General features: G+C 40.4%; 1 protein-coding gene and 1 long non-coding RNA gene across 16 annotated transcripts in view; one reads left to right on the forward strand and one right to left on the reverse strand.

Annotated features, from left to right (window-relative positions):
• Nucleotides 1-15726, reverse strand: part of INPP4A (inositol polyphosphate-4-phosphatase type I A) — a 165898-nt gene that overhangs the window by 38340 nt on the left and 111832 nt on the right. For 8 of the 15 annotated variants that reach the window (XM_053306020.1, XM_053306021.1, XM_053306022.1 and 5 more), the window contains 4 exons: nt 12255-12438; nt 10756-10974; nt 10232-10496; nt 3585-3617 (listed from right to left, as the gene is read on the reverse strand). In XM_053306020.1, the coding sequence (XP_053161995.1) occupies nt 3585-3617; nt 10232-10496; nt 10756-10974; nt 12255-12438 (701 nt within the window). The remainder of the gene's footprint in view (nt 1-3584; nt 3618-10231; nt 10497-10755; nt 10975-12254; nt 12439-15726) is intronic. The other 7 variants (XM_053306026.1, XM_053306036.1, XM_053306035.1 and 4 more) reach the window with 1 other exon arrangement.
• Nucleotides 1-15726, forward strand: part of LOC128349557 (uncharacterized) — a 40269-nt gene that overhangs the window by 14787 nt on the left and 9756 nt on the right. The window contains exon 2 of the long non-coding RNA XR_008318847.1: nt 13065-13297. This is a non-coding gene — a long non-coding RNA (uncharacterized LOC128349557). The remainder of the gene's footprint in view (nt 1-13064; nt 13298-15726) is intronic.

The raw sequence follows: 15726 nt of genomic DNA on the forward strand, positions 1-15726 counted from the left end.
TGTTCTTTCTCTTCCAGGTTCTTGATGTTGCTTCCATTGGGCAGTTCTATTCCTTCTGTTTTTGTGATTTTCCCTTTGTTCATTATTAATGCAGCACACTTGTCTAGTCCAAACTCCATTGCTATATCGCTGCTGAATATACAGACAGTGTTTAGCAGTGATTCGATTTCTGACTGGGACTTTCTGTACAACTTCAGATCGTCCATGTACAGCAGATGGTTGATTTTACTTGATGTTTTAGATGTTTGGTTTCTGAGGCCTGTTTTGTTTACTATTTGTGAAAGGCGATTATAAACAACAGAGGGGATAGTGAGTCCCCTTGGAAAATACCTCTTCTAATGCTAACCAGCCCAAGTGTCTCACCATTGATTGTTAACTGTGTACTCCACATGCTCATTGCTTTTTAAATAAATATCTGGATGTTTCTGCTAACACCAGTTGTTTCTAAACATTTTAGTATCCATGTGTGAGGCAATGAGTCGAAGGCTTTCTTGTAGTCAATCCATGCAACACTTAGATTTGTTTTTCTTCTCTTGCAATTTTCTAAAATCATTTTTCAATCAGCAGCTGGTCTTTTGTGCCTCTGGTGTTCGGACAATTTCCTTTCTGTTCAGCTTGAAGCTGTTTGTTAGTTAAAAAGTGTTGCATTACTTCATCTGCTATTATTCCAGTTAATAATTTGAACATGGTTGGAAGACAGGTTATCGGCCTATAATTACTTGGAACTGCACCTTTTGCTGGGTCTTTCATTATGAGATGAGTTTTCCCAGTTGTTAGCCATTGTTCAATATCACCTCCTTGCAAAATGTGATTGAACTGTTTTGATAGTTGTTTATGAAGGCTTATTAGGTGTTTAAACCAAAAGCCATGCAGTTCATCGTCGCCTGGTGCAGTCCAATTTTTAATTTTCTTTGCTCTTTCACATATTAATTCTGGTGTTATTATTAGATCTTGCATTTGTTGGTTACATTTTTCGACCTCTTTCACCCAGCCTGCTTATTATCATCATCATCATCATCCTAGGGTTTAGAGCCTAGAAGCAGAGTGCACAATCTGCTCTGCCCTCTCCAGACACCTCAACACTATCCCCAGTTTCTAAAATTCCCTGGTTCTCTCCTCCAGCAGAATGAGATGAGTAGGAATACAAGCTGGAGAAGCAACACTCCAAGGGTTGCTTCTTGGAATGGAGAAGCAACCACTCCAAAGACGTTGGTTCAATTAATGAAAGAGGTTGTTAAAGATCTAGGGTGGGACTACAAATAGATTCGAGCGAAGCAGATAGGTAGCATAAACAGAAAAACAAAGAAACCTCTAGATATTCGAACAAGGTCATTCTAGCAGATTCTAGCATTCAGCCACTTACATCCAAGTTGGATGTGGCAGTATCAGGTGTTTGGGCCCAACTGACAGCTTGAAATGGGAGTGGGGAAAATCAAAATTTGAAGGGAACCACTTGGTGAGGGAGAGGGCTGAGGGTTACTCAATCTTTGTTCAGGAGGCAGAAAGGGACTTTCAGGCTCTACGCAATAAAAAGGAGCTTTCTCATGACCATGTGGGTTTATTACACACCTCTTGGGACCAAGCCTGGCTACTTGGGTTTGAGCTATAAGTCATACAGAGCTTTGACACCTCCAAAGGAAGCAGGATGCAAGGCTATGGGTGAGAAGTGGATGAGGCTTCACCCATCTTCTTGCTAGACAAATTTTTAATATTTTTCTGGTTATGGTTGCATGCATGGAATTCTCTGTATATTAGGGAAGTATAAAAAAGTGTCACTGCAAAGTTCAACAAAAACTGAGTTCTTAGGAAAGGGATATTTCTAAGCAGATATTTTTCTCCATAAACAAAAGCCAAATTAATTTGGTTTTTAACCATCGCATGCCTACTTGCAGCCTCAAAAACTTCTATTCCATTTTAATAGTCTTATGTGAAAATAAGACTATTGTATACTTACAAGTATACACTTTGCATTTAGGATCCAAAGTACACTAGCCAGTAAGTGTCTTCATGTAACAGAACTAAGAAACACCTTTGATCAGGATCTGAAGCATTTAAACTGACAGTAAATAGACTTTTTTCTTACTTGAAGTGAAGCAATTACACTCTATAAAAAATTGCCCAGAAAATGGTGTCAGTAAACCCATTACTCTGTGTGCAATATAGGATGTGTGTTTTGCATTGGAAACTTTCAAAAATGTCCGTTTTGGAAAAGATGTTATTTCACAGTTGTATTTTTCACATAACGGAACATTTTCACATAACGGAACATTGGAAACCAAACCACTATCTGCTTGTGCCATAAAAAGTGGTAAATATGAAGACCATGATCTAGATAAGCAAGGACTTTAGCTGGAACAGCACAGATTTTAATCAAAGTTTAAAAGGCACAAATATCATTAGTTCCATGAAAGCAATCCAAAAGAAGGCCAGTTGTGGAAACTTGGGGGGCAGGGAGAATATAAAAGGAGCAGAGCAGCAATGCAGCATTTTCAACCCATGTCCCATCCTGTATATAATCCAACAAAATAAATTCTGGGAAATTTGGCTCTGTTTCTCAGAAACATTTGAATTCCTTTAACAGGAAAGCTTTTCTTTATGATAGTTTTTCCAAAATAAGAGATATCTCTATCATTGCAATGAAAAACAAAGGTTATTCTTTGACATGTGTTTGCTTTAAAGAGCTCTTCATAGAAAAAGGTTTGTTTTCAAAGTAACGGTGAATAGTCTTTCAGGCACTGCCATTTGCAGCATACAGAACATAATAAACATTTCTTAAAAATAGCCTAGATAGTTGGAAAAGAATTCAAAATAATTTCAAGTATCTGGAAACTTATAATGGAAACTTATACCACACATAATCAACAAACACGTTTTAGTAACAAAGCCATTCAAGAGAAATTTAAGGCTTTTTGACATTAAATTGGAATGTTATGGAACAACGCATATCTCCATTGAGAGAAAGCGAGACCTTCCCCCTGGAGTGGGGCACAGAATAAGGTGTTGGGCTTGGATACAGAATAAGGTGTTGGGCTTTTGACCCTCCACCCATTCGTGACACTCACAGGTTATCTTGGGGCAAATCACCTAATCTTGACCTCTCAGGACCATTACAAGGGGGCAATGAAACCACCATGATTAAGTACTTCATATCTAGAAAAGTGTCATAGAAACATGAAAATAATAACTTTAAAGTGTTAATGCGTGTGTGCAGCAAGCCGTTCTCAGTCTCTGGTCTTCAGACTGCTTCCTACAAATGGATTCAGATGACTGGGGGGGCCACACAGTAGCCACTTAAAAACTTCTCCTGTGGCACCTGCAACCACATGGAGAGTGAGTTATCAGTAGCCTCTGACTATGCACTTCCTGTCACAAAATTACCATCATCTAAGGCCAGTAAATAAGATTCCTTCACTAACTTTCCTCTAGTTTCTGCCCTCATGGGCAATTTTTATCAATGTAGTATTACCCAACTACATTTATCAGCAAAACTCCTTTGTGCCAAATGCAAGGAAAAACAATATATATGTATTAGTTTTTCATACACAAAATACATGAATGGAAAGAAAAGCCATACACACACGTACCTGGGCTGGATTCTTCAGGAGTGGGACTGCAATCTGCACAAAAATGGAGGTGCAACATGCATGATTAAGGGGTAGCAACACACTTTAAACAGAAGCAACTGAAATGCTTAGTACAGGGGTTCTCAAACCATTTTTAAAATACCGCTTCACAGACTGTCCCATGAGTCACCTCTTCTTCTAGCTATATCAGCATGAAACAACATCCCTGTTGTCATGAATGAAGTTTGGTATTTGAAAACAAGGAGAAGTACTTTGATGGGACAAAAATCAGCTCTTTGTGGTCAACAGCAACTGCTGTAGGAGCCTCAGACCACACTGTTTGAGAACCACAAGCTTAATGGCTTGCATTAAAGCAGCTAAAAAGTATATAGCAGGACATTGACAACAGGTTTAGGGGGCACAAAGTAACCCCAGTGCACACACATGACATTTTTTAGGTGCAAGATACCTAAAAATGTAAAGTGTGAATGCGACAAACAGGTTTGCAAGCATATGTACAGTATTTTACAGAATGTTTATCAGGGAGCACAGACTACCTACAATTCCCTGGGGAGCACACATTCAGTGATAAGTCTGGATAAGTCTGTGACATAATGGTCCCAAGATTCACAGCACTATTACAGATTAATATCTACAGATCTAATTTTCTATTCAAACTATGTTTTTATAAGCCACAACGTCTGGTCCTGGTCTACAGGAACATGAGGTGAAAGCCTGGACTGTACCACTTTGAACCCTAAGGCTGTGTGTCACATTTTTGAATGTTCCCCCATATAAAAACAACTCTGCAAACATACAATACACCTCCCACACCCCAAACGACACCCACAGAACAGATACCACACTATAAAAAGGACGACTGTTTGGCCTACTGTGTCTACTAGTTTCCATTTGCAGGTTGTTGGGTTTGAAGAGACACAAAAATGCAACTCCCAGTTGCAATTGAAGTAGTGCGGTCCAAACAACTCCCTCAGGATTTTACGTTTAAAGATGCCATTACTAGCTCATTCTGTTCCATGGCATATCAGGCCTAAATAAAGGCGGAATCCTTTTTCCACTGAAGTTAACAGAAGGGATGCTATCAACTACAACTGGAGGGCCATGCTCCATTGATTATTCTGCTAAGCACACAAGAGGGCCCTAGGAATGTGTAAACTCTGCCTCTCCCATTGCATGGTCTTTCAACATTTCTTTCCATCCAAGTCACTAAGGTGCCTTTCAAGCTTCCCCTAAATTTAAAAAGCAGTTTAGGCCTTTGGAATTTGCCTCTTGGTTCTCACACTTCCAGCATTTTGCATATCAAGCTCATTCTTAAAAAGATGTATAGGGGATTAGTCTGACAATGACAACAGGGAAATTGTGTGAGCTGATGAAGTGTACACGATGTACTTCTGAACAAGATCAATTTGGGACCTATGCTCCAATACAATAACCTGAAAGCATTTTATTTTTTCCCCTTCCCCGGGCTCTTTATCCAAACCTATTTACAATATAGATATGGGGCTGATTTGTATATTATTAAGAAAACACCACAGAAGCCTCCCTTTACCAAGCATGAGGACCTAATCATTCTTTGGTTCAAGCTGGGAGCAGATTTCAGAAGACTGTTAGTTGTAAGTGACACCAAGCTTTTTAATGTTGTCTTTTAGTTTGCCGACATCTAACTAATATGACCAAAAAACAGGTAGAACAATCTACAGGAGAGATGGCAGGAAAACATTACAGACAAAGTAATGTCTGCTAACTGAACAGAGTAAAGGTCCTCTTTGTAGTAAGCAGGAGGACAGCAACTGGCCCTGTTCAACCCCAGCACAGCATCCCTCCACTGGCTGCTGCTCGTCTACTCTTTTTCCTTTTAGACTGAGAATGGGAAATCATCATCATCATCATCGCTCCTCCGCCTCCTATGTAAACTGCTTGGCAAATGTTTTGTTGCAAAGCAACAGACAGTAGTGGTCACAGAAGGCAGGAGTGCAGCTACAATTGAACGGGTGTGTGTGTGTGTCCCTGAACCCCTGAGGGAGGAGGCGCCACTGGCTAGATGACCGCCTGCTCTTTGTTCTCTCCCTAACATCTCTCTGAAGAAGAAAGCAGGAGGCAGATACCTGTCTTCACTTCTTGTACCAGGGAACAATCCAACCTTGCTACATCTCTGAGCTTGGGCCAAAAACCCCTACATGTATGTGATATGCTTCCCCCCTCCATACACACACTTGTGATGTGACTCTACAAGCTAATTATTCCAGAAAAATGGGATTTAATATGATGCCTCCTTATGTTACAGAAATGGAAACTGCTTAAAACTTTGGCCTTAGAGATTTATGGGGCAGGTGGTTATTTTGGTATAATTTATTTTAACTCTTTATCATTATTATGTATTAGGTAGCAAGTTCCTTGGGGAGGAGGTGGTGGAAAGGAGAGGAATGGCAGTCATTTGGACTGAACCTCACATGATGGTAGATGTGCAGCTGCTGCCAAACACAACAGCCCTGAATCTTTTCCTCCTCTTCCCTGCCTCCCATATTGTCCAATAACAAAAATGCATGACCTGATGTCACTGTAAATTTCCCTGTTCACCCTTTCAAGGGTGGGGAAATCTGCAATGCAGCTTTGACACATTACCCATTTTATACCACAAGAGATTGCAGTCCTGTATCTGCCAAACATCTAGTTTCAGCCTCAGGATGATAAAATTTCATTGATTTTTTTTATGAATTGAAAAATTAATACCAGAACAGAAGTAGACAAAGCATATAAAAGTCTTCAGGAAGAAACGTAAAAGAACACTTTTAAAATTTAAATTATTATTCTGCTGCCTGGAGGAATTTTATCACATCTTGCTGAAATAATTTTTCTCCTATTTAGTGCTATCTGCATTGGCTGCCTCTACCATTTCACATTCAATATATCACTTTTAAATCATATGTTTTGGCACTTTGATCTTTGATCTCTTGCTATTCTCCAGCTCCAATTCTCTATTTCCTTACAAAGCTACAAATGCCTCTTTCACTTACTTGATTATGCCCATTCACTCTTCTCTCCTTTCCATGAGAATTTTTCCTTACAGACCTCATGCACCTACACTTTCCTCTTACAGGAAATGTTTAAGAAGCTACCTTTTCTTCACTTTGGCCTTCACTCCCTAACAGCAATCATAACATCTGGCAGTCAACCAAGTTTCCAATAGCAGTTTCACTTTTAGAATGGTTTTATATAATTTTAATTATTCCCTAATCTTTTGTATATTGCTTGCAGACTCCAAGTCATTTGCAGGTTATGGAAAACTGATTTTTAAACTTGTACTGCACCTAACACAATATCAAATGCTTTGCAAATAGAGTTAAGAATATCCTCTTTTCAGCAAAATTCCACTGAAAATGCTCTAGCACCTTAATATGGTTTTGACTGAAAGTGAAAGCATTTGATTTGAAAATACATTTCACTTAAGTGCATTTTTAAAAAAAGAATGACAAGACATCTTGAGCTGAACAAAATAGTTTGAATCATCATTTCAATGACTCGTAGCCAATAAGTATCAGGAAGCATTTGATGAATTGACAGAGAATGTTGCCACAAACATTCTTTGCTATGCTTTAGTCTACAGCACTGTGCTGTATTGCAGATATGTATCAGCAGACTGGATTAGGAGGAATAAGCATTCATTCAATATACCTATCTGATGTGAGAGTAGCATCTCTAGCAATTACTTTTATTAATTTATTTTTAGCAAGGAGATTTAGCCACATATATGTTCACACTTTTCCTTCATAACAATTAGCATTTTAAATTCAGTGTCTCTCAGAAAACAGCAGAAGCATTATTCATTTTCATGTTATATTATCCATTTCATACAGATTAACAAGCTATCTTGATTCTTCTTACTAATGCCTAACATATGAAATTAATAAACAGATCAAGTTCCAGGTTAGAAGGCATCCAGTTCTATAGTCAACAAGTTAAGAGAGAAATCTGTTTTTGCATGCAATAGTAGTTTTGTTTTTATATTATACTGCAATAATATTAACAATGAAATGATTGTGAATCCAAACACAGAATTGTAAAGAAGCATAATGAAAGTGTATGAAACTTGTGAAAGTGTGTGAAAGTTTTCCATCAACTTCTGAATCATTGTTTTATGAAAAAGTGATTTTGAAATATCATGCAAGCACACGGAAAGTATGTTTCCCTACACCAGGCCTGCACAACATGCGGCCCGGGGGCCGGATGCGGCCCGCGAGGCATTTTTTCCTGGCCCCCAGGGCTATTTCCTCTTCCTCCCCCTGCTGCTTAACCCCCCCCCCCAAAAAAAAATTCCAGCCACTGCATGGCCAAGGAGATGGCTGCGGGGGTGCGGGTGTTCTTCCTGACCCTCCCCCACGGCAGCAGTGGCGCACCGTGGCAGAAACCAGAGCGACACTCGGGTCTGCTATTTGGCCCGGTGTTGCTTCCCAACTGCGAGGTGCGCCTGCGCAGTTAAGTCTCTTAAGTCTCTCTCTCTCCCTCACCAAGACTGCGCCATTCTCTCTCTCTCTCCCACCCACCAAGACTGCTCCATGCTCTCTCTCTCTCTCACTCTCTCTCTCTCTCTCTCCAAGACTGCTCCATTCTCTCTCAGGCCAAGCCTCCTGCTGCATCCTTTCCATCTTTCTTTCCCCTTCTCCCTTCTTTTCCAAAATTATGAGAAGAGGTTCTCATTTCCCCCCCTTAGAAGTGTTCCATGTTTTGTGTGATGATTTGGTAGAGGTGGAAAGGAAGAACAATGCATTTTATTATGTATTTTGTACAGATTGTATAATATTTATATTATTAGAATGAATTTTAATTCAACTTATTTCATATTAATTTAAATCAATCTTGGCCTGCCAGAACATCAAAAGTTAAATATTGATTAAATTCATTTTTAATTCATTTTTAATTCATTTCACTTTAATTCAGTTGATTGGTTGATTGATTGATATTAAGTGTTACTCTAATAGTCAGCACCCTAGGAATTGACCTCGGCCCCCATGAACCAAGTCACAGTTGGTTTCGGCCCGCCAGGTCATTTGAGTTGTGCAGGCCTGCCCTACACTAATGCAAAGGTAACTATTCAGTTTTAACATATCCCCTTACTGAACATGACCGGGCTTTAGTAGAGTAGTCTCACACATAACAATTGCTGTAGGGGGTAATCGTGTTACTTCTGTTTTCTCTACAGCAGACAGGTCACAAGTGGATGTTCCACACAGCTATACATCTATGCATTTTTAACCCATGTGACTGGGAAACTTGGTCCAGACAAGTTTTCTAAACTCACGTAATGGATGTTTAAAAGATACACATATAATCATGTGATATCCACTCTTGCTACAGAAGGCACCAGCATAATATTGATGTTTTCTGCAGTAACTATAACAATTCATAGTATAAAAAGATGCCCTTTCTTTGGCCCTATTCCCCAAAGTACTCTTCCCTTTCAATATGCTGATCACTCAAGAGAACGTACTAGAATAACGATCTCTCTAGTAAGGATACTTGCTAAATGAGTAAATCAATCTTAAATCACATTTGCTTGAAAGCAAGAGAGCCAGTTCATTTTCACTAGGATGTATGCATTTAACTGCTCATCAGAGGATGACACGTGGAACTCCACACAACTGTCAAGAGAGATTCCTGTTTTCAAAGCACATCTTTCTCACAGGGTTCGTCTCTGGAGCTCACCAAGTCTCTTTTTCCAACATGAACAGATCATCTTCACATCAACAGTTAAATGCATGAGCATGCAGGCAAAAACCATCATTTGAACGGGCTCCCAGCCTCATTAGAGCTGTAGCTAAAATCTCAACTGACATCTCACTTTATATTTCTGACGAGCTGCTATTATTTTGCTGCTTCTTGAGAACACTTGCTCTCAAAATCAATGCTTTGTGCCATTTGAAAGTGCTTTGGGCCATTTGAAAAGTGCTGCATAAAAATTACAGCCATACAGATCAAGTCTCAAATATCAGAATATGCGTCCAATAGTTGCATGCTTGGTTACATGGCTGAATTATAAAGAAGCAGAACTGTCAACATGCAGCTGAAATCCAACAATTCTGTACTTCAGGACCATCAGACAGAAGAATCTTAAAGTGACTTTCACTCTTTCTGATAGTCCACATATAGAACTGTAGGACAAACGCTAATAAAAGTCACTTTTGCAAGACACAAAACAATTCAGGAGTTTCCAGTTCCTCATCATACTGTCACTGTTTAATCCCTAGTCAACTTCAGAGGGGCTGATGTGCCTTTTAACTGGATGAGATGGAGATGTTTCAGAATGCCTAATATTTATTTTCACTTAATCACTTAAGTCACTTAATCTCTTGTGAAGCAGGCACTCCCTGCTTGACCTGCTACTCTTATTTGGCAACAACCTGGTAGCCCAACAGATGCATGGGAAGGACCTACGCGATGGGTCCTACCCATGTAATGCTGGACCTTTAAACATTACAGAAGCATCCTAGGATGAAGACAAGGAAAAGCAGCTTCTGCTGTAATGTATAAAGGGCACCAGGCATGCTGATTAGTAGAAAATCACATAGCGCATGATGGCATACAGGCTAAGAGATATGCCAAAGCAGAGCAAAGCAGTAGCAGAAGGAAGTAGTCATGGCTGTCATACGCACTTGTGGTTGTGGGACAATGGCATGCAGAGGATGACATGGATGGAGATGATGATTGGGATGAAGATGAAGATGAGATCTCACTTAAGGCTTTTGGCTTTATCCAGTATGCACGAGTATCCCGTTTACCTTTCTTGCTAGAACAGCTGGTTTCACACTGGAAAACATCTTCACAGCTATCACTTTGCAAACGCTCTTTCTGGAGTAGTTTGTCCACCCTCTGGATAATGCACTCAAGACTTTTGTCAACATTCACCCAAACCTTTTCCTGGGAAGGAGAAAAAAATCCAAATACTGGTTTGACCAGAAATTTAAAAGACACCACATGGGGAAGGCACAAGGAGAGACGTATCACATCACCACTTACTCAGGCATTCCTTTGGATCGACTATAAGCGCGGTAATAGTGCCTCAGAAAGTCTTCTAGAAGACGAATGCCTGGAAGTCTACAACCTCCTGTAAAAGGCATCTTAATCTAAGGCCTATAGTAGTAACAGAACTCACACCATCAGTAGTCAACAAGCCTACCCATTCTTCTTCATGCCAGTCCACCGGCAGAGAAGATCGACTATTTCTTCCTGTCCATCTGGCCACTAGAGTGTCTTGGTCATTCCTGAGCACCACTTGTTCTTCCTCTGTAGCAGTTGGGGAGGCCTTTGAGGCTATATAATCTGGTCTTGCAGCATTCAGCGCATGTATTGAATTTGCCAACAGCTTGCAATCGCAGACAGTAACAAGCTGCCGTGTCTAGAAAAGATTAAACATACCACACACACAAAAATATTTTTACATTTTTTCCCCCACTTTCCAACTCTTTCTGCATGTATTATTTCTTCATGAACTTGATCTGAGCTCGCCATCATTTTTTAGAAAGACAATGGAAGACTACCCTGGCCAGTTGGTTGAGAGAAGATGCTGGGTGGAAGTTGAGTGCTATTATGAACCCAGCCTTAAGAGGCAAATAGCTCTCTAACCGAGAAGCAGCAACTAACGTGCCCAGAAAGGCCCGCAGCTCCAGCTGCAGGGACCATCAGATCAGAGTCCTAACACAAAAGTTGAGTCTGTCAGCAAGGAGTCCTTCAAGCTGGAGCATGCTGAACACAACCCTCAATAACGGTTCCCTGGGAGCTTGATTCCCTTGAGAGACTGGTTCCCCTCCACTTTGGGGCTCTCGCCTGGCAGGGCTTTGTCAGACCCATGGAAGTACAAAAGGGCTCATTTGAGCTCCAGACACCTTCGTAGTAAGTTGTGTGCTTGGCTGGGACCAGTCTTGAAACTCCAGCCTTATCTTCCTTACTACCTGCTCGATCATACTGCCCTTATGTCCAAGGGTTTGTGTCCACAATCAGGGCAGGAGAGGCAATATTGACAGTCATGGCAGCAGCTGCAAAAGTGTTCCACTTGCCTTCATATTCTGGAAGTTGCCCACATTATATCCAGAATACTTGTTATATAAACCACATTGAGGTGTTTTAAACTAAAAAACAGTATAATCACCAGGATGCAAGGCTGCTATCAAGCCATAGATCTTCAGACTGAATACTTTAATTGGCACTTTGAAGAATGTCCCCTTGTAGACATACCATCACTAAGATGTCTATAACTGAGATTTTTGTTTGGGTTAGCGACTACATTTGGTGAAGGGGCTGAGAAGGAGAACCTCACAAGAGGTGCAACCACTTTAATTTTTCATTTTGCTTTTGAAAATGATTTTTATATATTTAAATATCTGGTCCAATTCATCCATAGGGCTGGGGACAGGCTAAAATTTTAAAACACTTTTTAATTAAAAAAAAATATGTCATTGATTAAAATATATCTCCAAACCTCAAATATTTAGAAGCTTAACGGTAGCCAACAATAGGTAACTCAGATGAAAATAAAGAGACTCCCACAGCTGCAAGGCAACCACCAAGAATGCCTTGCTATGTTCCCTTGAAGTCCACACTTAGCACACAGATGGGAGGTATCCTCAGTTAATCCAAGAGATCACAATGGGATATAAAACTTCCAATCATATCCCATACCTTATCTGCCAAAATGGCAAGCGTTCTTTCAAGTCCATTGGCTGATCTGTCCTTGGCAGCTCTAGAGAGTCTTTCTGCATAGTAACTGACTTGAGTTTTCAGGGTATTGATCTGTGCAATAATCTCCTTTGCTCGAATGATATCCTGCGGTATGTACACTATTGACTGGGAAGTGGTTGAAGAGCTGGGGGGAAATTAAATCAGTTTTAAAAATAAATCCAAGAGATGAGCACTACATTCTTTTTTCATGCCAAAGAAGAAAAAAGCACAGGCAATAGTTCCTCTAAATCAGGTTTGCTCAACATAGCCTCCCCCCACCGCAGCTGTTTTTGAACTACAACTCCCATAATCCCCAGCCACAGTGGCCAATAGCCAGAGATTATGGGAGTTGTAGGCCAACATCTGCAGGAAGGCCGAAGTTGAGCAGCCTGCTCTAAATGAACAATCAAATGTGAAAGACTGACAGTAAAATTGTACTGCAGGGAACTGTATTCAGATCACCATGTGGGTGCAATTCTGCATTTAATGGAAACATCTGGATGCCAATACTAACACTTTGCATGCCACATTTTTGTCTCCATTCTGTGTGACTTCTGAGCATTCACTGAATGATTACAGATCATAAGGAAGGGCCCCTATTGTCACTTAAGCTAGTCCTCTGCCCAAAGTGTAATGTTTTGATTTGCTATGAGTTATGTCATTTGGGTTCAGAACCCTCTAGGCAGCTCACAATTCAGATCATCATAATGTTGCTCACAAGCCTTTGTCCCTGACTATTCAGCTTTACTTGACAGCCCCTTCAATTTCCAGTTTCAGGACTCTGGCTTAGGTTAAGCCAAGGCTGCACAACCGGCAACTGGCCAATTACTCAGCCCACCAGCCAGATATTGTCTCCTGTAACTGCTCGACATCCCCTTTGTTCTTGACACCACAAGCTGGGAACAAGAACAGGATGTTCATCTTACCCCTGCTGTGCAACCATATATTGTTGATGGGATACTTCAGCTCGGCAAGTCAGAGAACATGTGCCAATTTGGCTCAAGGTAGGACCGCTAGCATCTTCTAATGTGAAATAAGCATGACACCTTTTTCTCCCTTGTGTGAACAAGTTTAATTTTCCGCACTCTGTTATTGGTTCTTCAACATTTTAACATTGGGGGGGGGGCGGCTACAAAACTGCTTTGCTGAGCAACTGCCAGCATTACCAGGTGGGAATATCTATGGAGAGGAAGACAAAATGTATATTATTGCCATGCCTAGTTGAAAGAGGGGCCCTTTTATGTGGAAACATGAGCATGGATGTGCAAAGTGGATCTCATAATTTTCTTTATCAAGCAGCAGCTTTTCCTCACAGTGTGCTGAAAACTGCTTCTGAAACCATGCCAGAAGCATGGGAGAGTTGTTTAAGCACCACCACTTCTGGCACTATGGATAATGTGGCATACATCTCTAGGTTTAAAAAACAGCTCTAAAGTGGATCATTGATCTTGAGAGATCTAAATTATTAACTTGGGGGAAGTGTTCACAAAAATAATTTAAAAATTACAGACTGGGCAAAATATATTTAACTAAAACTCAAGCAAGTTAGAGCATAATAAATTGGCATCGCAAGCATCTAGGAAGGAATTTGGCACTGATCAAAGGGTTTGAAGAGATTAATGTAGGATTTTCCTTTAAGATTGCAACAGAGGCAATTTTCATTGATCTGGGTCATTTCTAATTCCTCCAACCGCTTACTTTAAGGACAGTGGCCGACATCAAGAGCAGTGTTCCGAGCACACAGCAAGAGACTGCATCCTTGCAGGCAGAGTCTTCCTGAGCAGCAAATGACATGCATGGACGGGGGGGGCGGGGGAGGGATTTCCTCTGCTCTCCCCCTGCCTCCATGAGTGCTCTTTAGCTTCCAGGAATATGTCCCAATGTGCACGCATTTCTGCAGCTCAAGATGTCTCTGGTTAAGAGCAGCCTTTCCTTTTGAGGACACTGCTGCTCCTGCTGCATAATGGGAACGCTGTTCTGGATGTCAGCCCATATTCCTCTTCTTCATGTGGGACAGATATTTAAGGATCCTTAAACCATAATTAATGGTCACATTACAATATACAGAGTTAACAGCAGCACTTTTTCTTAAAATATAAAGAGAGATGCCATGCAGAATTAGAATATAGTTGGCAGCAGCAGAGTACATGCAGCATTATTCTGGTCATGCTCATATTAAAAAGAACAAAAAGCAGCAGATCTACTGTCTAAATGAGAGGAAATAAATATTTTATGGCGTGAGGTTCGCACACATCTGCTTTCCATAATCATTCTCCCCAATGAACAGCTATCATCCTTCACTAAAAACTGTAAAAATAATGTTTAAGAACTTCAAGTCATCATACTGATTTACAATCAGTAAATCAAGTCATTGTACTGATTTACAATCAGTTTGTGGATGAATACAAAGATTAATACAGTGAATGATTTCATAAAGATTTTTCTACAGGATTTAAATAAATGCTGTGTTTAGGAACCATGTTTTAAAATGTAGACACTGATTTAATTGACATATTATGATTAATGTGATTTGTAGTCCTTGGGATCCTCATAAAGGCAGACAGGTAACAGAACACAGAACCTAACTGGTCTGTAAAAAAAGTATTTCAGATATGTCACTATTATTCCAATTTTTATAGACGGATATCTAAGAAGACAAGAGCGTCTAGTCCTTGCACGAATGGAGATGTATAGACTCAGACATCTGGATTAAAATCCAACTCTAGCTCTTATCCAGAGCATCACAAGTGCCAATACATACATAACAAATGGGCGCATGGACTACCACACCCCCTTGTATAGAGGGAAGGGATCTGTATGGACATTTCTTTTGGGGCAAAGATTGCTCTCCTCACTGAAATGAATGAGGCACCTTCATGGGCAGGGGGCCTACATGTGTTCACCTTCACACTAGCACCCATCAGACAAACAAGAGAGGCATCTAACCAACAGAATACTATGAAGCCTTGATCTGAGCTATGACTTAGAATCTATTTTTAAATAACAGGGCTCAGTCCTACAACATGTGCAGTAAATCATGTTTTGGGGGAATATATTTAATTCTTTCTTCATATCACTGATTAACCAAACATAGCCAACCTCTACACATTTGCAGGGAGAGGGTTGAGAGCTTTCAGTGTTTGCCTGGTATTTCCAAGCCTTGAGCTCACAAGGAGAGAAAGGTTTCTAAACAGCAGCAGCACTGCTTGGTTTAGAACAAGCCAAGATTTGCTGTGCAATTCAAACCTAGCAAATCATGGCTTGTTCTAACAATAATTTAGGAACAAACCAGAATATTAAACTGCCCAGCTTCATATCCTGCCTTGTTCCTAAACTACTGTTAGAACAAGCCAGGTCTGGATGTCTCAGTGAATCCTGGTTTGTTCTAAACTATTATCCAAAGTAGCAGGTTTGTGTGCAAGCAAGTGGTACG

Source organism: Hemicordylus capensis, chromosome 3, assembly GCF_027244095.1.
Source record: "Hemicordylus capensis ecotype Gifberg chromosome 3, rHemCap1.1.pri, whole genome shotgun sequence".
Classification (NCBI taxonomy): domain Eukaryota; kingdom Metazoa; phylum Chordata; class Lepidosauria; order Squamata; family Cordylidae; genus Hemicordylus; species Hemicordylus capensis.